At 47.6% G+C, this 24,581-nt stretch overlaps 1 protein-coding gene across 2 annotated transcripts in view; it reads left to right on the forward strand.

Moving 5' to 3' along the window:
* ASNS (asparagine synthetase (glutamine-hydrolyzing)) overlaps window positions 1-24,581 on the forward strand; it is a 64,778-nt gene that overhangs the window by 21,190 nt on the left and 19,007 nt on the right. For both annotated transcript variants that reach the window (XM_040352286.1, XM_040352288.1), the window contains exons 5-8: window positions 4,030-4,131; window positions 5,969-6,096; window positions 14,384-14,510; window positions 21,938-22,044. In XM_040352286.1, coding sequence (XP_040208220.1) covers window positions 4,030-4,131; window positions 5,969-6,096; window positions 14,384-14,510; window positions 21,938-22,044 — 464 coding nt within the window. The remainder of the gene's footprint in view (window positions 1-4,029; window positions 4,132-5,968; window positions 6,097-14,383; window positions 14,511-21,937; window positions 22,045-24,581) is intronic.

A 24,581-nucleotide genomic window follows, 5' to 3' on the forward strand; every position in this document is an offset into this window, starting at 1 on the left:
AGGCAAATCGTTCTGGTGAGTGGCCATTCTTATTGGTGGAGGAATCACTTGTTCACATCGGGTGTGGTGGAAGAATTCTTTGGAAATTAATTACTTTGAAGATTTCACATTTTGAGAGAGAGAATACGTTTTTTCCTTGCTACTTTTTCACAAACTTTTTTTTGCTTACGAACACTTTCAATCACGGGCTTTGCTCATTTGTCTATTATTATATTGTGTCGCTTGGGCTGCATTTATATACAAAAGTGGTACTGCATTTATATACAAAAGTGGGGCTGCATTTATATACAAAAGTTGAACTGCATTTATATATACAGTGGGGCTGCATTTATTTACAAAAGTGGGACTGCATTAATATACAAAAGTGGGACTGAATTTATATACAAAAGTGGGACTGCATTTATATACAAAAGTGGGACTGAATTTATATATACAGTGTGACTGAATTTATATACAAAAGTGGGGCTGCATTTATATACAAAAGTGGGACTGCATTCATATGTACATTGAGGCTGCAATGATGGGCACTGATGAGGCTGCATTGATCTCTTGTACCATGTCTTCAGTCTCTGACCATCTTTTGTACCATGTCTGCAGTCTCTGACCATCCCTGGTACCATGTCTGCAGTCTCTGACCATCTCTTGTACCATGTCTGCAGTCTCTGACCATCTCTTGTACCATGTCTGCAGTCTCTGACCATCTCTTGTACCATGTCTGCAGTCTCTGACCATCTCTTGTACCATGTCTGCAGTCTCTGACCATCTCTTGTACCATGTGTACAGTCTCTGACCATCCCTTGTACCACGTCTGCAGTCTCTGACCATCTCCTGTATCATGTCTGCATTCTCTGACCATCTCTTGTACCACGTCTGCAGTCTCTGACCATCTCTTGTACCACGTCTGCAGTCTCTGACCATCTCTTGTACCATTGTACCACGTCTGCAGTCTCTGACCATCTCTTGTACCATGTCTGCAGTCCCTGACAATCGTCTACAAACTATGGGATAGATTTATGGCATTTATATTTAAATATTTTTTACTAGTAATCGCGGCGATTATTGATTTTTTAGCGGTACTGCAACATTGCAGCGGACACACCAGACACCTAACTGATTTCTGTAAGCAACACCTTATTTTCTGGCAGTGCCCCTCTCGAGACTAGACTCTGGATCCGCCCTTGACTGCCCCAAGGGCCGGATGAAGACTAGCAAAGGGCCACATCTGGCCCTCGGGCCGCAGTTTGGAGACCACTGCTTTAGCCCATATAAATCTGCATTAAAAGCACTATTGATCGCTGTCCTCAGATGTCACCTTACTTGCTCGGTTTGCTGGTAGTCCATCCCGTTATCTGTAATGACGTCACCAGCACATGCGCATCTCTCCTGCGATTCACTGCACACTCTCAGACCATTGAGCAGTGTGCCAAGGCTGTCATATCCGCTCCCAATAGCACTACGCTCCAATACCGCGAGACTGCATGCTCAGCCTCTGAAACTAGAAGGAGGCTTGGCTGAGAAATGATCGCGCATGCGCAAAATGTAACCACTTAAGGACCGCCGCACGACGATATACGACGATAGAATGGCACGGCTGGGCACAAGGGCGTACATGTACGTCCCCTTTTAGAACCCAGCAGTGGGTCGCGAGCCGGTCCGATGCTCCGTGACCGAGGCCGCGTGACCCGCGGACCCGATCGCCGCGATCAGGTCACAGGAGCTGAAGAACGGGGAGAGGTGAGTGTAAACAAAACTACCCCGTTCTTCCCTGTGGCAGTGTCAGTCTGTCAGTCGTCTGTTTCCTGTCATAGGGAACGACGATCAGTGATGTCACACATACAGCCACGCCCCACCACAGTAAGAAACACACATAAGGTCACACTTAACCCCTACAGCACCCCCTAGTGGTTAACCCCTTCACTGCCAGTGTCATTTTCACAGTAATAAGTGCATTTATATAGCACTTTTCGATGTGAAAATGACAATGATCCCAAAAATGTGTCATAAGTGTCCAATGTGTCCCCTATAATGTCGCAGTTTACGGAAAAAAATTGCTGATAGCCGCCATTACTAGTAAAAAAAAAATTATTAATAATAAAAATGCCATAAAACTATGCCCTATTTTGTAGACGCTATAACTTTTGCGCAAACCAATCAATAAACGCTTATTGTGATTTTTTTTTACCAAAAATATGTAGAAGAATACGTATCGGCCTAAACTGAGGAAAAAAATGTTTTTTATATATTTTTTGGGGATATTTATTGTAGCAAAAAGTTAAAAATATTGTTTTTTTTTAAATTGTCGCTTTATTTTTGTTTATAGCGCAAAAAATAAAAACCGTAGAGGTGATCAAATACCACCAAAAGAAAGCTCTATTTGTGGAAAAAAAAAGGACGTAAATTATGTTTGGGAGCCACGTCGCACGACCGCACAATTGTCGGTTAGTGCCGAATCACAAAAAGGGGCCAGGTCCTTAACCTGCATAATGGTCCGGGTCATAACCGGTTAAGCAAAGGGCAGAAGTATTTTTTACTACAGAAGGGGAAAGAAAACCGCGCTAGACAGATAAATTATAAAAATATACGCGCTAGACAGATAAATTATAAAAATATAAAAGGCAGGCAGCTTATAGTGGGATACACACTTGGATAAAATAGTAAAAAATTTTAAACTGCGCCAATTGGTTGTTGGGAAACAAATATGTAAATTGAATCACATTTCATACAAGTCAGTCCTCAATGGATGGTATATGCAATACTGACAGCAATCACCCAATCATTAGTCCATATAAAAAGTCCACAAAAAATTATTATTATTAAATGTTGGAGATCGAGGTCTTAATCCACTCTTATCCTATCACACAAGGTAAGGGCCCAACACTGCAATATGTAACCGCTTACCAGATGGCAAGCACAAAAAGCGGTTGGCTATAACCCAGCCGCGGCCTTTGGCTTGCAATGTAGATGTAAACGACACAGGAACAAGCTGGACGGCTGGAAACTTCCGGTGTCGCGTACAGTCAATACCATGGTGTGCAGATTTGGCCGGACTTTTGAAACAGAAAAAGTTTGTCCGATAGAGCGTACACGCGGTCAGGTTTTTTGGAAAACGCTCATTTTGAAGTCCGACCGTGTGTACGAGGCTTAAGAGAAAGTACAGTATATCATAATATGGATTAGCCGCGTGTTGCTATGTATTTACGAAAGTACAAAATTATGAATCCATTAAACAAAAATTATTATCTAACAAAATTACGAATTTCGAATCAACGAAAATAAATTAGACAGAATTACGAATCATTCAGTATAAACGAAAATAAAACTGTTACGAAAATACGAATGGGTCCGAATAGGAAAACTTGAGTCTTACGAAATTACGAATCTTTACGAACCTACGGAACGAGACGAAACAAAACAAAAAAACACACATTTTTTTGTTGTGCTCATGTCTAAAAATATATATTGCACTTACATGTATATTAAAAAAGGATCGCGTGCATAGAAAGTTGCCGTTCGGCAAATATGGAGCCCTTCCTCCACTAGAAAGACGTAGTGACGTCACTACGTGCCCTCCAGACGCGTTTAGTCACAATCGAACGTTTTCAATGGGGATAGAGCGACGCAATTACTCACCACCTTATAAAGAGCCAAACCTCGTTCTGAGATGCAAAAATTTAGAACCTGCTCTATTTTTTCTCGTCGTTTTTCATGTCGTGAAAAACATGTGTAGGCTTTAACAAGGGGGGGAAAAACGTGCATGCTCAGAAGCAAGTTATGAGACGGGGAAATTAGCATAAGCAGCCCAAAGGGTGGCGCCATTCGAATGGAACTTCCCCTTTATAGCGCCGTCATACATGCTGTACATCACCGCGCTTTGCGCTAGCATTTTTTTTCACGATCGTGTGTATGCAAGGCAGGCTTGAGAGGAATCACTTCGAGAAAAATGTCGTTTTTTTCAATGACATGAATAACGGTCATGTGTACGCGGCATAATAATAAATGTTAACTTACAAAAACACATTTTTGTTTTAGGAATGGACCGAGAAACAGTGAAGAGGAACATCTGTCTTTTGTTTGAAAATGCGGTCAGGAAGCGTTTAATGGCGCACAGACGAATCGGATGCCTTTTGTCAGGTAAATTTTTTTTTTTTTAGATGGAGCTCATAAATTTCCCTCTATTTTTAGGCTGCTCACTCAGTTTGTTTTCCTGATCATCATCAGATTTTGGATGAAACCATTTTTCATATTCTTTTCATAATTCATCTCCTAGTCTGGACTGAACTGATTCCTATTGGATAGAATGGGACACTTTTGCGCTTGTAAAACAAAAGTAGCGGAAAGAAATTCCAACATTTTTAAAACTTTGGCCCATCCAAAACTGAAATTTTAACTTATAGATGGGCCAGCTATTGGTGGGTTAAATTATCTTGTGGCATCTCATACCTCTTGGCCATTCCAGTGAGTTCCAGGCCAATGATCTTCCATGGTCATCAGGGTTGTCCCAATACCACTTTTTTAGGACCGAGTACAAGTACCGATAATTTTTTTTCATGTACTCGCCGAAACCGATTACGAAACTTTTTTTTAATGCCATGTGACAGTTTGACTGATGGGCACTGATAGGTGCCACTGACTGATGGGCATTGTAAGGTGGCACTGACTGATGGGGACCGATAGATGGCACTGAATGATGGGCACTGATAGGTGACACCTATGGGCACTGGCACTGACAGGTGGTTGGCACTGATGGGTGACACTGACAGCTGGCACTGATAGATGGCACTTATGGGTACTGATGGCACTGATAGGCGGCAGATATGGGCACTGACAGGGGGCTGGCACTTACGGACACTGATGGCACTGACAGGTGGCTTGCACTGATAGGCGGCAGTTATGAGCATTGATGGCACTGACAGGTGGCTGGCACTGACAGATGGTAGGCACTGATATGTGGCACTGATAGACGGCACTTATGGGCACTGACAGGTGGCACTGATAGGCGGCAGATATGGGCACCGATGGCACTGACAGGGGGCTGGCACTTACGGGCACTGATGGCACTGACAGGTGGCTGGCACTGATAGGCGGCAGTTATGAGCACTGATGGCACTGACAGGTGGCTGGCACTGACAGATGGTAGGCACTGATGGGTGGCACTGACAGGTGGCACTGATAGACGGCACTTATGGGCACTGACAGGTGGCTGGCACTGATAGGCGGCAGTTATGGGCACTGATGGCACTGACAGGTGGCTGGCACTGACTGATAGGCGGCACTTATGGGCACTGATGGCACTGACAGGTGTCTGGCACTGATAGGCAGCACTTATGGGCACTGACAGGTGGCTGTCGCTGAAATGCAGCAATAAATGACATGACTAAATGATACACCCTGCACTCGACATCAGTAAGTATCAGCAGACATCTTGTTACACCCAGCCCGAACTATATGGGCTGGGTGTAACAAGATGTCTGCTGCTGGCTTACTGTGGCCAAGTGCAGGGTGTGCCAAGATGGGTGTCGGGATGTCCAAGCTGACGGCGACCGAATGTGACAGTCCGGTCATCGATCCTGATGCGACTGCACCCTGACAGCCTACCTTCCTATTTCTCTACTGCAGGTGAGGACTCTCCGGCCTGCTGACTTTGCCTGCTCCGCCCACTGAGGTAGCCCGCTCTGCCCACTGAGGCTGCCCACCCACTCCGCCTACTGACGTTGCCCGCCCTCTCTGCCTACTGACGTCGCCCGCCCACTCTGCCTACTGACGCCGCACGCCCTCTCCGCCTACTGACGCACAAATGCTCGGTATAGGTCCCGATACCGATACTAGCATCGCTATCAGGACAACCCTAGTCATTATCATGGAAGACTAATATCCCTTTGTGGAATTAAAAATTGGAGCTCAGTTGAGAGGGTGGAGTTGGGAACACCCACCGGCATTACCTTCAATCGTTTGTCTGTGTCTTTCCCAGGAGGTCTGGACTCCAGTTTGGTTGCAGCCACTCTGCTCAAACTAACGAAGGAACGCAATATGCCCTATTCTCTGCAAACTTTTGCCATCGGCATGGAGGATAGCCCTGACATAAAGGCTGCCAGGAAGGTAAGGTGGTATTCCTGTACTACACTAAAAGCCCAAACTTTAGATTCATGACCCTGACACCACTTCACACTCTGTAATTTGAATTGTTTTTTATTTCATCGTGACTAATGGATTTTTGTGCGGTTCCAATTATGTACGTGTAGCACTACCCCCGTAGCTGGTTTAGATTTTGGGTGGCACGTTACCTCTATTCTCGCTGTCCAGGGTGAAAGGAGAGTCCGAAGAATTTCAATGTCCACACACAATGGGCCTCTTTCTCTTGGGGTTTATTTTGAAGAACTTTAGTAGAAAAGAGGAATAAGGGGTGGAAGGGTAGGTAGGTTCAGGTGCAAAGTAAGGAAACACTCCTGTTTCCAGCAAACAGTTCTCGTCGCCACTCTAGCCAGAGTGGGTATTGCTCACCCGTATAGGTCCCTCTCACTGGCCTAGCAGCCGGGATGGCGCACAAAATAAAGTACAGTCTCTGCCACAGACCTTCCTTTCTCGGTGAGATATTTCATTCCGGAATCCTCTGCCGCAGGATTCAGCACCCAGATCTCTTTAGCTTTTCTCACTAGAACCTTTAAACTCGACAGGCTGACACTGTCAGGCCTCTATGTGCGCGGTGCATCCTTCGATGACGTTTCCAGGCCTTCTCCTAAGGCACCAGCCTCTTGCATGGTCCTTACCAGGATATGTCCTCCCCTGGTCTCCTTCATCAAGTGGCTTCCTCCCGCAGGACGGGCAGCACAGGATCACCTCTGCGGTACAGGTCCAAGTCGGACAACTGTGCCCACCAGACGAAGCCGCAGCCCCGGACCAACGTCGTCCTGAAGCTAGGATTCACAACACGCACCCCCGGCCAGGCAGGCCACGAGGCACGAACGGACCCCGCACCAATGGTGTCTGTCCCTTAAGTACCCCTCCCCAGCGGGGCAACCACTCCCACTGATTCGCTGCCGAGGGGGGACACTCAATGTACCATGACCTGACTGCTGCCACCCTTGGCCTGGGGTGGTAATAACACCCCCAGGCGATCAATGGTGGATCACTCCCAGCACAGCCATGGCTGGAACAGAGGCTAAATTGCCCTTAATCACTCTGGTCTGAGCCAAATAACAGCCCAGACCCCCATTCAATTTGAGGCAGCGCCTGATCATCAGGAGCAGGGCGCTACATACATTTGTAAATCCCTTTTTAATCTAGTGCATCCTCGCAAGACCCGCTGGTGAACTTTATTCCCCTAGATAGGGCACACAGCCTGTGCGTCTTTGGCTCCGTTCCAGGGCCTAATTCAAGCAAAAATTTGACCCTGATTCATCCCTGAAGTGGAGAACGAGGACACAACGGCCCCCCTGCTGTGAGCCAGATCTGACGGAGGTGTAAACCCAGCTTAACTGACACTTTTGACACTTTTTGGGAAAATATGCACCGTCACTGTACTAATGACACTGGCTGGGAAGGGGTTAAACATCTAGGGTAATCAAAGGGTTAAAGGGGTTGTAAACCCTCGTGTTTGTTCACCTTAACCACTTCAGCCCTGGAGGATTTGGCTGGCAAATGACCAGAGTACTTTTTGCGATTCGGCACTGCGTCACTTTAACTGCCAATTGCGCGGTCGTGCGACGTGGTTCCCAAACAAAATTGACGTCCTTTTTTTCCCACAAATAGAGCTTTCTTTTGGTGGTATTTGATCACCTCTGCGTTTATACAGCGATCAGTGCTATAAAAATGCACTGATTACTGTGTAAATGACACTGGCAGTGAAGGGGTTAACCACTAGGGGGCGAGGAAGGGGTTATGTGTGTCGTAGGGAGTGATTCTAACTGTGTGGGGGCTGGGCTACAAGTGACACGACACTGATCACTGCTCCCGATGAGAGGAAGCAGACAATCAGTGTCCTGTCACTAGGCAGAACAGGGAGATGACTTGTTTACAAAGGCATCCCTCTGTTCTACCTTTGCCGACCGCAATCGCGGCCGCCCGGGAACATTGAGTTACCGGGACCCGCAGGCACACTCACAAGTCACGCGGTGGGCGCGAGCGCCAGCTGGGCGGCAAATTTAAAGGGACGTACAGGTACGTCCATTTGCCTGCCCATGCCATTGTGTCGACGTATATCGTCGTGCGCTGGTCGGCAAGCGGTTAAGGTGAAAAAACTTCTGACACTGACCGGCCCCCCAATTTTACTCACCTGAGTCCTTCGATCCCTCAGCGGAGATGCGCTCTTCCTCTCTGCCCGAGGTTCTCGGCTCTTGATTGGATAGATTGATAGCAGCGCAGCCATTGGCTCCCACTGTTGTCAATCAAATCCAAGAGGCGGGCGCCGGGGGGCGGAGCCAAGTCCCGTATTCTGTGTCTATGAATGCAAATGCTGGACTCGAGAGCGCACCCGCAGGGTAACCCCCAGGGAGAGCGCTTCTCCCAGGGGGTTTACCAATGTGGGGAGAAGCCACGAGAGCCGCCGGGGGACCCCAGAAGATGGTGATCGGGGGCCACACTGTGCAAAACAAACTGCACAGTGGAGGGAAGTATGATATGTTTGTTATTAAAGAAAAAAAAACGAGGGTTTACCAACCCTTTAACTCTGTTCCTAGCCAGTGTTTTAGTTCACTGTGGGAGGTGTTTTTACTAGGGGGAAACATGGATCCTAGTTCCTGCTTTGCAGACACTTGGGATCCATGCCTTCCCTCCTGTCAGAACGGCAATCTGCCTTCTGTTGATTGCCGTTCTGGCTCTCTGTCCAACGATTGGTGGGTGGCGTGGACATCGAGTCTGGGGCAGACCCCCATTCTGTAAGAGGGGAAGATGAAGATCTTGTGTTTCTGCTAAGGATCTCTGTTTTCCCCCAGTCTAAGGACCCCCCATACAAATAGTAAGCACCCCCTAGGAGCATATTTAACCCTTTGATCACCCCTGATGTTAACCCCTTCCCTGCCAGTGTCATTAGTACAGTGACGGTGCAATTTTTTTTTTAGCACTAAACACTGTATTGGTTTCACTGGTCCCCAAAAAGTGTCAAAAGTGTCAGGTGTCCGGTTTGTCCGCCGCAATATTGCAGTCCCGCTAAAAATCGCTGTAATAAAAATTCCATAAATCTATTCCATAGTTTGTAGATCCTATTGGGCAGATCCACAAAGATCTGCCCCGGCGCAGCGTATCAGAGGTACGCTACGCCGCCGTAACTTACTTGTGTTATCTTCGAATCCTTAAAGATTTTGCGCCGTAAGTTACGGCGGCGTAGTCTATCTCTGGCGGCGTAACGGCGCGTAATTCAAATCGGCAATTAGGGGGCGTGTTTCATTTAAATGAAGCGCTTCCCTTCGCCGAATGAACTGCGCATGCGCCGTCCCTAAATTTCCCGCCGTGCATTGCGCTAGGACGTCATTTTTTTTTAACATAGACGTGAATTACGTCAATCCCGATTCACGGACGACTTACGCAAAAAAAAAAAAAATCTAATTAAACATGGGAACGACGACCATACTTAACATAGCAAGTCTAACTATACGCCGCAAAACACCAGCTTTAACTATACGCCGGAAAAAGCCGACTAGAGACGATGTAAAAGAATGCGACGGCCGCGCGTACGTTCGTGGATCGTCGGAAATAGCTAATTTGCATACCCGACGTGGAAAACGACGCAAACTCCACCCAGCGGACGCCAAAGTATTGCATCTAAGATCCGAAGGCGTACGAAGACGTACGCCTGTCGGATCTAACCCAGATGCCGTCGTATCTTGGTTTGAGGATTCAAACTAAAGATACGACGCAGGAAATTTGAAAGTACGCCAGCGTATCAGTAGATACGCTGGCGTACTCTCTCTGTGGATCTGCCCCTATAACTTTTGCGCAAACCAAGCAATATACGCTTATGTAGCAGCATAAATATTGGCCTAAATTTTATCAGAAATTAGACTATTTTTGTATTTTTTATTGGATACGTTTTATAGCATAAAGTTTTATTTGTTTTATTTTTTTTCAAAATTGTCGGCCTTTTTTTTGTTTATAGCGCAAAAAATAAAAACCGCAGAGGTGATCAAATACCACCAAAAGAAAGCTCTATTTGTGGGGGGAAAAAAGGACATCAATTTTGTTTTGGTACAGAGTTGCTATCGTCAGTTAAAATTGGAATCAGTGAATATATCCTCTCAGTAGTGTCACATCTGGAAATTGTCCGATGTGTAAATTGATGGCGCAATTTAAAGCGGGAGTTCACCCATTTAAAAAAAAAAAAAAAATCTCCCCTTAGCTTCCTGCTCGTTCGGTCTAGGGGAATCGGCTATTTGTATTAAAATATGTGCAGTACTTACCCGTTTTCGAGCTGCATCTTCTTCCGTCGCTTCCGGGTATGGGTCTTCGGGAGCGGGCGTTCCTTCTTGATTGACATTCTTCCGAGAGGCTTCCGACGGTCGCATCCATCGCGTCACTCGTAGCCGAAAGAAGCCGAACGTCGGTGCGGCTCTATACTGCGCCTGCGCACCGACGTTCGGCTTCTTTCGGAAAATCGTGACGCGATGGATGCGACCGTCGGAAGCCTCTCGGAAACCTGTCAATCAAGAAGGAACGCCCATTCCCGAAGCCCATACCCGGAAGCGACGGAGAGGATGCGTCTCGTAAACGGGTAAGTACTGCACATATTTTAAAATAAATAGCCGATTCCCCTAGTAATAACGAGCAGGAATCTAAGGGGGAAAAGTGCCCTCTAAGGGTGAACCCCCGCTTTAAGTACCTGAAATAATAAAAAAAAAAGTTTTAAAAATGCTGTGCTGCATATTACCACAAGGTGGCAGAACTCACCCTGGCAATCGGTTGCATATAGTACATGCTGCAGATGGATCTTCCAGAATAAAAAAATACTAAACCGGATACTTCCTGACTGTTTCTTCATATTTTCAAAAAGATATCAAGGAACATTTTTCAGAATCTTGGACTGTATTTTAAAGTGAAACTGAAACTATTAAGTGATTCTAAAGCAGTGGCGGCTGGTGCGCAAATATTTTTTGAGGGGCGCAAACGAACTGAAAAATTCCGAAACATGCTGAAACAAAAACATCAATTGCAGCCACTGTGCCCATCACGTGTAGCCAACTGTGCCCATCATATGCAGCCAACTGTGCCCCATCAATTTCAGCCTATTTGCCAATAATCTATTTGCCAATAATATGCAGCCACTGTGCCCCCCCTGCCCGCCTGCCTGCTGTCTGTCCAGCATTTACCCCATCGTGGTGGCGGCCGGCGGGTCAGGCAGTGGGTCAGTCGGCGAGCTGTGGAACGTGTAGCGCGGCGATGACTCCCATCCCTGCAAAAAAATAAAAAAGTCGGCAGCTACACTGGAAGTTAAAATTATGTTTTAAAAACGCCAGTAGCTTTGCAGTGCGTTTTTCAACATTTTCGCAATAGCATTTTTTTATTAGCGTTTATTAGCGTTTTTTTTTCTTCTTTAGGGCACACAAGCACAATATAATGTCACCAAACTGTTGGTAAAATGAAAAAAGTTGGGTTGCGCTGAGTAGTTAACAAACATGTAAAACCTTAAACTTGTGTGTGCTTGTGCAATGGTGACAAAGTTCTCTTGGTAACACATTTTCCATAAAAGCCTTTAGAGGTCATAAGTTTGGAGTTAAAAATTAATGATGTCCCTAGAATCATTGCCCTCGCTGTAGCATAGGGACACCTAATATGCGTAGTGCAATCCAGTGGCGACTGGTGTTTTTTTGTTTTTTTGTGCCCCATGGCACCTCAAACCCTTCCCCCCTTCCTTTGCTGTTTGCCGGTCCACCGGCACTTACCAAATCTAGGCGGCGGGCACATCGGGCAGTGGCGGGGATCAGGCATCGGTGGGCACATCGGGCAATGGCGGGGATCAGGCATCGGTGGGCACTTCGGGTAGTGGTGGGGATCAGGCATCGGTGGGCACATCGGACAGTGGCGGGATCAGGCATCGGTGGGCACAGGCATTGGTGGGCACATCGGGCAGTGGCGGGGATCAGGCATCGGTGGGCACATCGGGCAGTGGCGGGGATCAGGCATCGGTGGGCACATCAGGCAGTGGCGGGGATCAGGCATCGGTGGGCACATCGGGTAGTAACGGGGATCAGGCATCGGTGGGCACATCGGGCAGTGGCGGGGATCAGGCATCGGTGGGCACATCAGGCAGTGGCGGGGATCAGGCATCGGTGGGCACATCGGGCAGTAACGGGGATCAGGCATCGGTGGGCACATCGGACAGTGGCGGGGATCAGGCATCGGTGGGCACATCGGACAGTGGCGGGGATCAGGCATCGGTGGGCACATCGGGTAGTGGTGGGGATCAGGCATCGGTGGGCACATCGGGCAGTGGCGGGGATCAGGCATCGGTGGGCACATCAGGCAGTGGCGGGGATCAGGCATCGGTGGGCACAGGCATTGGTGGGCACATCGGGCAGTGGCGGGGATCAGGCATCGGTGGGCACATCGGGCAGTGGCGGGGATCAGGCATCGGTGGGCACATCAGGCAGTGGCGGGGATCAGGCATCGGTGGGCACATCGGGCAGTGACGGGGATCAGGCATCGGTGGGCACATCGGACAGTGGCGGGATCAGGCATCGATGGGCACATCGGCAGTGGCGGGATCAGGCATCGGTGGGCACATCGAACAGTGGCAGGGATCGGGGCATCGGCAGACATCAGGCAGCAGCTCCTGTATCTTCTCCTCCTCACTTCCCCCGTGCGTCTCCTCCCCTCCTCCTAGGCATCCAATAGGATCTGAGGATCAATGGGATCGCCTGTTCTTTCAGCCAATTGGGTGACGAGTATCAGACCCACTTTCCGATTGGCTGGGAGAAGGATCAGTGTTGCAACAGCGAACACTTGGGTGGGCTCATGGCGCAATGCTCTGCGCCACGGGCCCTTCCTATTTTGAAGCCTATTAGAGCATCCACTGCTGTAATTCATGCGCATCCTGAAAGGGGCCGGATGCATGAATAGGGGGTAGCGGCCATGGATGATAGAGGGTCAATTAGGATGTGGCAGCCGTGGAAAGAGGAGGTGGGGCCGGGCGCCCCTAATAGACGGGCCGCCACTGGTACAAAGGCACACCCGAGCTACACGTTTTTGTGCATTTATGTGAGGGTGGGGGCTTTAAACAGTTTTAGTTTGTGATTACGTGATACTTTTCACTGTTTTGGTGGGACCACGTGCACCTGGAATGTGTTTTAAGCAGAGAGTTCAGTTGGGCATTGAATACAAAGTAAATGAGCTGCATGTGGCCCATTATTTAGCATTATTTGTCAGGTCTATTTTCTTGCTGGATTTTTCAAATTTCTATTATGCCCGTACAAGCATAATAGAACAGGCGCAGAAACTCCCCAATTCTGTGTCACTTCTTTTCTCCGCCCCCTACCCACCTCTGAGCAACATCCCTTGGTTCCACCCCCTACCCCTCCCCATACCGCCCCTTTTAGAGACTACATAACCAAGTATTATTTTGAATTGATAAGTAATTTGTAAGTATTTTGTTAATAATACCAAGAAAAGCAGTACGGTAGATTTACAGCAAACCCCCCAGCAATAATAGTTTCCCCCAGCAATAATAGATTCCCCCCAGCAATAATAGATTCCCCCAGCAACATAGACCCTTCCCAGCAACAATAGACCCTTCCCAGCAATAATAGATTCCCCCAGCAACAATAGACCCTTCCCAGCAATAATAGATTCCCCCAGCAACAATAGACCCTTTCCAGCAACAATAAATTCCCCCAGGAACAATAGACCCTTCCCAGAAACAATAGATCCCCCCAGCAATAATAAACCCTTCCCAGCAACAATAGACCCCAGTAGCAACAACAGATTTCCCAGCATTAGCCCCGCGTCAATAGATTTCCAGTAGCCAGCAACAATAGACCACTCCCTCAACAGTAGATCCCTTCCATCAATAATTGATCTGCCAGCAACATAAGCCCAACCAACGACAATAGTTCACCCCCCACCAACAACAATAGACCTCCTCTGCAAAAATAGACTATCATGTAAAAATGTATTCCATCCCCAACAGCTAGCAAAAATAGACCCCCCCCCCCCGGCAACAACAATAGACCTCCCCCATGCAAAAATAGATCCCCAGCAGGAACAAGCATGAATAGACTCTCCAGCACACCCCAGCACCCCTTGCCATTACATACATTCAGTGCTGAAGGTGACGGAACTGCATTCCCTTGCGTTCCCTCGCGTTCCGTCACATTCTCTCGCGTTCACTCGCGTTCCCGCTGAAAAATAAACCATGTGCCCTTACAGTTATGCCCATGTTCACCACTTATATACTTTTCAGGTGGCCAATCACATAGGAAGCGAGCACCACGAGGTCATGTTTGATGCAGAAGAGGGGATCCAAGCGGTGGATGAGGTCATCTTCTCTCTGGAGACCTATGACATCACAACAGTACGAGCCTCCATTGGTAAGATCCGGATCTCCGCAGGTCTTTGAAATCCTCAAGGTTTACAGATTGCCTTTTATTCAATTAGACGTGTCTTTCCTGGATCGGGCTGCTCTGACCCAGGAGGATAAATGGAACAATCCGGCCCGCTATAATTCCCAGCATTGTCTGAGATAATAACATTCTTTCTCATTTGGGCAGTAATGTGCGTTCTTCTTTGAAGAGGAGAATCTTTTGATTTTTCATTGTGCCGAGTCTCCGACATATTTTTAGTTTCAGCCTCTCTTTTTTTTTTAATTGAAAGAATATAAAATATTTGACAAGGAACAGACATCATTAACATAATTATGTCTTATTATGGCTCATGGTGAACAACAAAATACTATAAAGACCAAAGTGTCTACTAAATGAAAGGAATGAATTGACTGTACGCTACTGGAAAATATTAAGATTAGACAGAACGTTGTTTGCATGAGATTTTCTGGAAGGAAAGGCGTTTTATAGTTAGATTGAAGCTATTCTGGTTTGGGGTCAATTGTATTTAATTTTTTATTTTATAGGTTTTAACGACTTAAAGCGGGGGTTCACCCTATAAACCCAAAAAAAAAAATATTTTTTTCTTCTACCATAAAATCAGGCATTGTATCGCGAGCTACAGTATGCCTGTCCCGATTTTTTTATCCCCGTACTCACTGTGCACTCGTACATCGAAGATACCGACTCCCCTCGGGGAATGGGCGTGCCTATGGAGACGGAGGATGATTGACGGCCGGCTCTGGAAATAGCCGAAATAGGCTTGGCTCTTCACAGCGCCTGCGCATTGCCTGTGCGCAGTCGCCGTGAAGAGCCGAGACCTACTCCGGCTGTCTTCGGGGAGAGTGACGTGCCAGGGCCGGCCGTCAATCATCCTCCCTCTCCATAGGCACGCCCATTCCCCGCGGGAGCCGAAATCTATAATGTACGAGTACACGGTGAGTACGGGGGTAAAAAAATCGGGACAGGCATACTGTAGCTCGCGCTACAATGCCTGTCTCGATGGTAAAATCATGTCACTGAGGGTGAACCACCGCTTTAAGACCCAGACAAATATTAAGGTTTAAGGACCTTGCCCCTTTTTGCGATTCAGCACTGCGTCGATTTAACTGAGAATTGCGCGGTCGTGCGACGTGGCTTCCAAACAAAATTGGCGTCCTTTTTTCCCCACAAATAGAGCTTTCTTTTGGTGGTATTTGATCACCTCTGTGGTTTTTATTTTTTGCGCTATAAACAAAAATAGAGCGACAATTTTAAAAAGAAATTCAATATTTTTAAATTTTTGCTATAATAAATATCCCTAAAAAGATATATAAAAAAACATTTTTTTCCTCAGTTTAGGCCGATACGTATTCTTCCACCTATTTTTGGTAAAAAAAAAATCGCAATAAGCGTTTAACGATTGGTTTGCGCAAAATTGATAGCGTTTACAAAATAGGGGGTAGTTTTATGGCATTTTTATTAATTATGTTTTTTTTACTACTAATGGCGGTGATCAGCGATTTTTTTTCGTGACTGCGACATTATGGCGGACACATCGGACAATTTTGACACATTTTTGGGACCATTGTCATTTTCACAGCAAAAAGTGCTAAAAAAATGCATTGATTACTGTGAAAATGGCAATTGCAGTTTAGGAGTTAACCACTAGGGGGCGCTGTAGGGGTTAAGTGTGACCTCATATGTGTTTCTAACTGTAGGGGGGGGGGCTGGACGTGTGACGTCATTGATCGTTTTTCCCTATATCAGGGAACACACGATCAATGACACTGTCACTGTGAAGAACGGGGAAGGTTTGTTTACACTCACCTTACCCTGTTCTTCAGCTCCGGGGACCGATTGGGGGACACCGGCGGTAATCGGGTCTGCGGGTCCCACGGCCACTGAGCTTTAGACCGCGTCGCGTGCGCGCACCCCACGGCTGTGCTCTTAAAGGCGACATACCTGTACGTGCCTGTGCCATTCTGCCGACGTATATCGGTGTTAGGCGGTCCTTAAGTGGTTAAACTGTTATTTTGTATCCATTTTTGCTTAAAAATATGGACCTCCCTTTTACATGAGGGGGCTGATCAGGTCTGCCAATCAGTTTTTTAGGTGGACTTGATTGGACCCCCCATTTCCCCCTATGGACTGTCAGGAGTAAATAGACTTCACTGTTTCCAATCTGATTCAGTCCGCTTGAAAAACTGGGGACAGGTCAATGACGTCCTGCATTCACAGGATGTCCTCAGTCTTTTGGGTTGAGTGGCGTCATTCAACCCAGAAGACTGAGACATCTGGTGGAGGAAAATAATTACTGCAGTTGACCAGGGCCGTCTTAATAGCATCATGGGCCCCTCCGGCAAAGTGATGCTCTGGGGCCCCTACAATAGAGACAGTGCAGGTAAACAGAAATCTAGTAGGTAGGAGGTAGGGGATATCTAGGGTATAGATGGGTCAGAGTGCTGGGGGGATATCTGGGATGTAGAGGGGCAGCCTGGGCTCAAGGACCAGCTGCTTTGGGGAAAGGGCAGGGGTCCCCCATGCAGCTGGGGCCCCTGGGCAGTGCCCAGGTGTGCCCTCTCATTAAAGCGGACGTTCACCCAAATAACATGTATATAAGATCATATTCTTTATACTTCCACCATGTACAGTATGCCCTTTTTTTTTTTTTTGGCCCTTCATACCTTATTACAGCTTTTTTCAACCCGGCTTCCGGGTACTGACTCCCGCGGGAGTAGGTGTTTCTATGCAGAGGCGCAATGTCACCTGGGACTTCGCCCAGATGATTGACGTCCTTGAGAAAAAGTCCCCCCTATTGCGTAGGCGCGTCAGGAGAGTCACGGAGTTTCCGAAAGTAGCCGAACTGCGAGTCAGCTCTATACGGCGCCTGCGCAGTCAGCTCTACACGGCTCCTAGTCGGTGCGCAGGCGCCGTGTAGAGCTGATTAGCAGTTCGACTACTTTCGGAAACTCTGTGACTCTCGTAACGCGCCTACGCAATAGGCGGGCGCGAGGGGGGAACTTTTTCTCAAGGACGTCAGTCATCTGGGCGAAGTCCCAGGTGACATTGCGCCTCTGCATAGAAATTCCTTATCCCGCGGGAGTCAGTACCCGGAAGCCGGGGTGGAAAATAGCCATAATAAGGTATGTAGAGCCCCCCCCAAAAAAAGGGCATACTGTACATGGTGGAAGTATAAAGAATATGATCTTATATACATATTATTTGGGTGAACCTCGGCTTTAAGATAGCCCTGCAGTTGACAGTGCCATAGAGGTGGTGAGTATTGCAGCCAGAGCTGTTTTTTTTTTCATCCTACACTATACTCTATATATATATAAAAAAAAAAAAAAAATAGGTTGTTTTGCAGGGTGAGGGTTTACAATCACTTTACGTCCCAGCTCTTGTAATTTTTTTTTTTTTAAATAGTGCCCTAGGAGGTATAGGATGAAAAAAAAAAAACAGCTCTGGCTGCAATACTCACCACCTCTATGGCACTGTCAACTGCAGTAATTATTTTCCTCCACCAGATGTCTCAGTCTTTTGGGTTGAATGACGCCACTCAACACAAAAGACTGAGGACATCCTGTGAATGCAGGACGTCATTGACCTGTCCATATTATGAAGTCCATTTACTCCTGACGGCTCCCCCGCGTGCCCACAAATCCCTGTGTACGAGCCAACGTACAATGACAGCGATTCGTGGAAACCAGCCACATTGCCGCGGTACAACTGCTGCGGCTGGTCCTTAAGAGGTTAATTCGGTAGCGGCTGGTGCCCAAATTGGTTTTGGGGGGGGGGGGGCGCAAACAAACTGAGAAAAAATACCATCAATTGCAGCCACTGTGCCAAACGCATCAACTGTACCCATAAATTGCCGCCACTGTGCCATCAAATGCAGCCACTGTACATATCAAATGCTGCCAGTGTGCCCATCATTTGCCGCTACTGTGCCCCATCAGATGCTGCATTGTGCCCATCAATTGCTGCTACTGTGACCCATCAGGTGCTACCAGTGTGCTGATCAATTGCCGCTACTGTGCCCCATCAGATGCTGCCAGTGTGCCCATCAATTGCGGCTACTGTGCCCCATCAGATGCTGCCAGTGAGCCCATCAGTTGCCGCTACTGTGCCCCATCAGATGCTGCCAGTGAGCCCATCAATTGCCGCTACTGTGCCCAATCAGATGCTGCCAGTGTGCCCATCAATTGCCACTACTGTGCCCCATCAGATGCTGCCAGTGTGCCCATCAATTGCCGCTACTGTTCCCCATCAGATACTGCTAGTGTGCCAATCAATTGCCGCTACTGTGTCCCATCAGATGCTGCCAATGTGCCCATCAATTGCCACTACTGTGCCCCATCAGATGCTGCCCAGCACTTACCTATCTCGCATCGGGTCAGTGGCGGTCTCCTGCACGTCCTCCATGTCTTCTTCCATCCTCTCTCAGGCGTCCAATCACAGCGCCTGATGTTTCAGCCAATCGAGTGACTGATAATAGACCCGGCAATCTGATTGACTGAAAGGCGGTTCAGTGTTAGCAAAGCAAATTCCTTTGCTTTGCTAACACACAGCTGAGTGAACAGCGAATGCCCAGCATGGCGCCCGCTGTTCACGGTTTTGGGCGCCTATTAGAGCCTCTGTCTCTAATCAGGTGCTTCCAAAAAACACCCCTGCCACTGTAATTCAGGTGCCCTGCGCCTGAAAAGGGGCCGGACACCTAAATAGGGGGTGTCAGCGGCGACCATAGATAGATTCATGCAATGCATGAATCTATGTTCTATGGTAGAACGGTGCAGGAGAGAGGGGGTGGCGCTCCTGCGCCCTTTATGGACGCACCGCCCAGGGCCATCTTAATGCAAGGGCACTCCTGGGCACTGCCCAGGGGTCCCAGGTACATGGGGGCCCCACAATAATCTTGCATTACATCAAACTTGCCAAGTGTCCAGGATTTGCTGGGAAAGTCATGCTTTTTACTTAACTGCCCCCCTGACCTCCCCCCCCCTGTACTGTGCCCTTTGTGTTAACTAGTTTTTTATTTATGGAATGTTTTCCTTTTGTAAAATCGATTTTATTAAAAGTACTAATGAATATATGTTAAATTTTATCAACTATTTATACTTTATTTCTTAAAAATAGGTGTGTAAATTGGGGCAAGCTGGTAGGGGCCCCAGGGCATTACTTTGCCCAGGGGCCCATGATGCTTTTAAGACAGCCCTGGCACCGCCACTGGGTTAATTAGTACCTGCCCACAAACTCACCATGAGAAATGACAAGCAGCCTTCATTGCATAGCTCCCAACTGTCCCTGATTTTGAGGGACTGTCCCTGATTTGGAGCAATGCCCCTCTGTCCCTCTGTCCCCCTCATTTGTCCCTCAGTTTGGTCTGATCTATATAGTTGTATAGAAAATGTACTTTTTATCTATCAACAAGTGTTTCTCAGAGCTAAATCTTTCATCCAATTTCTAAATTGCTGCATTTGTAAATTCCAAAAGCCAATATAAGGAATATTAGTGGTAAAAAAGAACTTGTGGGTTTAACCAATCTTGTTTTTTTATACAATTTTCCTTTAAGGGGCTGTGGCAAGGGGGTGTGTCCTATGCCTGCATACATTTTCTGATCGGTGTCCCTCATTTCTATCTCAAAAAGTTGGGAGGTTTGTTCATTGTAGTGCAGTGGTTCTCAACCTTTCTAGGGCCGTGACCCCTTGAAAACATTTCCCAAGTTGTGGGGACCCCCAACACTAAAAACATTTTTGTAGTGTTGGGTTGTCAGCACCCAAGGCAAGACAAGTAATTTGCGCCCCTAACCCACAGACATTTAATGCTCCCTGAGTCCCTTCCACCCCCACAGTATTAAGACCCCTTATGGTACATTTTAGGATGTTCCTCTTTGTTCTCCTTTCTTTCCTTTTTATCTCTCTCTCCTAATTTCTTGTTTTTGTTCCTCCCCCTCTTTTCCTCTGCCTTCCATGTATTCTCTATTTTTATTTCTTCTCTTACTCCTTGGTGGGTGGGTGGAATGGGATGAGTGGCAGTGCTGGGGGGAGTTCTGATCGGCCAACTTAGGCCTCGTACAGACGACCGGATCTATCCGCTGGGATTGATCCGCGGATCAGTTCCAGCAGATAGATCCGGTCGTGTGTATGTCCGAGCGGACATTTCCCGGCGGATAAAAATCCAGCCGACGGATTCCCAGCGGATAAAAATTTTGTAGCATGCTACAAAATCTATCCGCTGGAATCCAGTCCAGCGGACTGATCCGGTCGTCTGTACAGACTCACCGGATCAGTCCGTCCGCTCCCCTCCCTCGCATGCGTCGTAATGATTCGACGCATGCGCGGAAGTATTTACCTTCCGCGACACGTCACCGCGGATGTATTCTGCGCGGATTTCGATCTGATGGTGTGTACAGCCATCAGATCCAAATCCGCCAGAGGATTTATCCGCTGGAAACGGTCCGGCGGACCATTTCCAGCGGATATCCTCTCGTGTGTACGGGGCCTTAGGTGCTCTTGATGAAGGTCATCTGCGGATGTGAGAACTGTAGTGGGGACTTTTAATGGCAACTCTAATTACAGGTAGTGTAAGGGCTCTTTCACACGGAGCGGACCGTTTCTGGGTCCGCTCCGTGTGTCTCCGTCGGCTCAGCGGGGATCCTCGCTGAGCTGTCGGCGGATAGGGCGGTCCCCGCACACAGTGCAGGGACCGCCCTGTCTCAGCTCCGCTCTGCCCTATGGGGAACCGGATGCAGACGGACCGTCTGTCCGTCTACATCAGTTCCGTTCCGCCGGACGGAAGAAAAATAGGGTTTTCTTCCGTCCGAAAACCGGATCCCGACGGACGCGGACGTTAGCGGATGCTCCATCCGCTAACGGACGCGATCCCATAGGGATGTATTACAAGTCCGTTAACGGACTTGTAATAACGGACAGGAGGAGCGGACGTCTGAAGGGGCCTAAGTGACTTTGTGGTGTCTGATAGCAGTGACACCTATGCCGAAATCAGGAGATAGTGTCTCCTCCAGCCCCTCCCACTTCACATTCCTTACCAGTCAGCTGACCTCTAGTCTCTGCCCCCTCAGCCATGCCGTGAACTGAATGGGTGGCTGTGAGCTCCAGGAACAGCCCAGATGGGCAGCCACAGGCTCCAAGGACAGCCCTGCTGGGTGGCAGCAAAAAGGCGGGCAGAGCGATGCGGGCTTCAGGAACAGCCTAGGATTCGATGACCCCTAGAAAATCATCATTCGACCCCCAAGGGGGTCCCGACCCCCCAGGTTGAGAACCACTGCTGTAGTGCTTATAGACAGCAAGTTCCTGCAAAAAAAGTATTGTTTCACGGTACAAAGTGCTTTAGCAAACTAAATATCATTGGGTTAGGGCTTATAATACGCCATCTGAGAATAACGTAACGCATATTATTTGTATTTGTTGCAGGAATGTATCTGGTTTCCAAGTATATTCGGAAGAAAACGGACAGCGTGGTTATATTCTCTGGTGAAGGCTCTGATGAGCTCACCCAGGGGTACATCTACTTCCACAAGGTTAATAAGTTTCATTATTTCTCATCTGAATTCTGAGTCTTGTGGGAAGATGATGGATGCATTTATGGAATGTCTGTAATTGTTCCTGACCGGAATATGGCGTGGCCCAGAGACACGCCATTAATGCTCTTGTTCCCTGTGAGGGTCGTGGACCGGCTCATTCCAAACAGGGAAAACAAAATCCAGATGGCAAAACTTTAATCAGCTTTGTGTTTGTACAATGTGCATTTTAAGTAGCAGAAGCAGTGAAGGTCGATTCGATTCAGATATACAATATAAAATTGTAATATCAGCTGCAAAATCCAATTACATCTATACTACATCACAAGGAGACTACAACAACTCAATTATAAAAACTTTGTAAAAAAAAAAGAAAAGGAAAATGAAAATACATTTCAGAGTAAATACTGAAATGAAATGAACAAACATTACGGTGATTCATCACTTTTTTTTTGTTCTAAAACCTTTTAGAATTTGCTTTTTCATGAGCAAATGCCCTTTGGCTTACATCTTCCTGTTGCTTGCCTGCCATTGAATGCTACTTTTAAAGGATACCTGTCTTTATGAAATATAGAGGCTTCTATTGCTAATTTTCCCCTTTCTAAAAAATGCTGTTCATCTGGTTGTCATACTCAGTGGCGGCTGGTGCTCACATTTTTTGGGGGGGGGGGGGGTCAAAACATCAAGCGCAGCCACTTTGCCCATCAAACGCAGCCACTGTACCCATAAATTGCCGACACTGTGCCATCAAACGCAGCTACTATGCTCATCAATTGCTGCCAGTGTGCCCCATCAATTGCTGCCAGTGTGCCCCATCAATTGCCGCCAGTGTTCCCCATCAATTGCCGCCAGTGTGCCCCATCAATTGCTGCCAGTATGCACCATCAATTGCCGCCAGTGTGCTCCATCAATTGCTGCCAGTGTGCCCCATCAATTGCTGCCAGTGTGCCCCACCAATTGCTGCCAGTGTGCACCATCAATTGCCGCCAGTGTGCACCATCAATTGCCACCAGTGTGCACCATCAATTGCCGCTACTGTACCCCATCAATTGCTGCTACTGTGCCCAATCAATTGCGGCCAGTGTGCCCCATCAATTGCGGTCAGTGTGCCCCATCAATTGCTGCCAGTGTGCCCCATCAATTGCTGCCAGTGTGACCCATCAATTGCCACCAGTGTGCACCATCAATTGCCGCCAGTGTGCCCCATCAATTGCCATCAGAGTGCCCCATCAATTGCCGCTACTGTGCCCCATCAAATGCTGCCAGTGTGCCCCCCCACGCTCGTCACTTGCCTGTCTCGGAGCTGTCCTCCACGCTCCGAGTCCTCCATGTCTTCTCCCGTCTCCTTCCCGTCATCTCTGCTATGATTGGACACCTGATAGACATCCAATCACAGCACATGTCGCTTCAGCCAATCAGGTGTTAGGGTAACCAGACCCAAGCACCTGATTGGATGAGAGGCCGGTCAGTGTTAGAGAAGCAATTTTATTTGCTTCCCTAACACAACACTGTGTAAACAGCGAATGCTCAGCAGTGTGCCGGCTGTTTACCAGTTTAGAAGCCTATTAGAGCCCACGGCTGTAATCAGGACGCCTATTAGAGCCCACAGTGATTTATTGATGATAGATGCATTAATCTACAATAGATAGATTAATTGATGATAGATGCATTAATTAATTAAGATGCATTAATCTATTGGTGATAGAGCGGTACAGGAGAGAGGGCTCCTGCGCCCTCTATGGATGCACCACCACTGACTGCTCCAGTGTCTTTAGCATTTTGTGAGTCCCTGTCCCATAGCAAGTATGCAGATCAGGAATTCTAACTTAATTCTGAATTTGTTCTTGCGTTGTAGATGAGCTGAGAGTAGACTGGAAGTCTGGCTGCTTGGAAGTCTTACTGAATAAAGTGGAAGCCTGGCTGTTAGGAGCTCCTAAGAAGTTGTAGATGGCACTCAGATTAGAGAGGACACCATACTCTCTATCTGTTACAAATTTCTGAGATTGACATGAAGCTCAAACAGGGCTACTGGTCTTATTGTACAACTGTTAGGAGTTCCTGAAATTTAAATGGCACAAAGACTGATTCGGCAGGTGTCCAGCTGTTAGGAGTTCCTAATAATTAGATACGAAATCATACTTGGGGGTACACCCTAAAATGCATTTACATTCAAGATGGTGCTGGTAATAATTAAAGGGGTTGTAAACACCTTGCAGTCACCGTTCCCCCCCGAGCCCCCATTTTACTTACCTGAGCCACGAATTATCCGAGGGCGCGATCACCCGTCGTTCTCCCCATGCTTAATCAGCTCTTCATTGGATAGATTGATAGCAGCGCAGCCATTAGCTCCCGCTACTATCAATCAAATCCAATGATGCGGCCACCGGGGGGGTGGGGCCGAGTCATACAATTGGCGTCTATGGTCTCTCTGAGATTTAAATGGAGCTCATACTAGTTGAAGGTCTTCCCATACAACTAGTAGGACTTCCTGCTCAGGAGCGCACACCTGGATGGCAGTCTTCCAATACAACTAGTAG

Source organism: Rana temporaria, chromosome 5 (genome assembly GCF_905171775.1).
Source record: "Rana temporaria chromosome 5, aRanTem1.1, whole genome shotgun sequence".
NCBI classification, from domain to species: domain Eukaryota; kingdom Metazoa; phylum Chordata; class Amphibia; order Anura; family Ranidae; genus Rana; species Rana temporaria.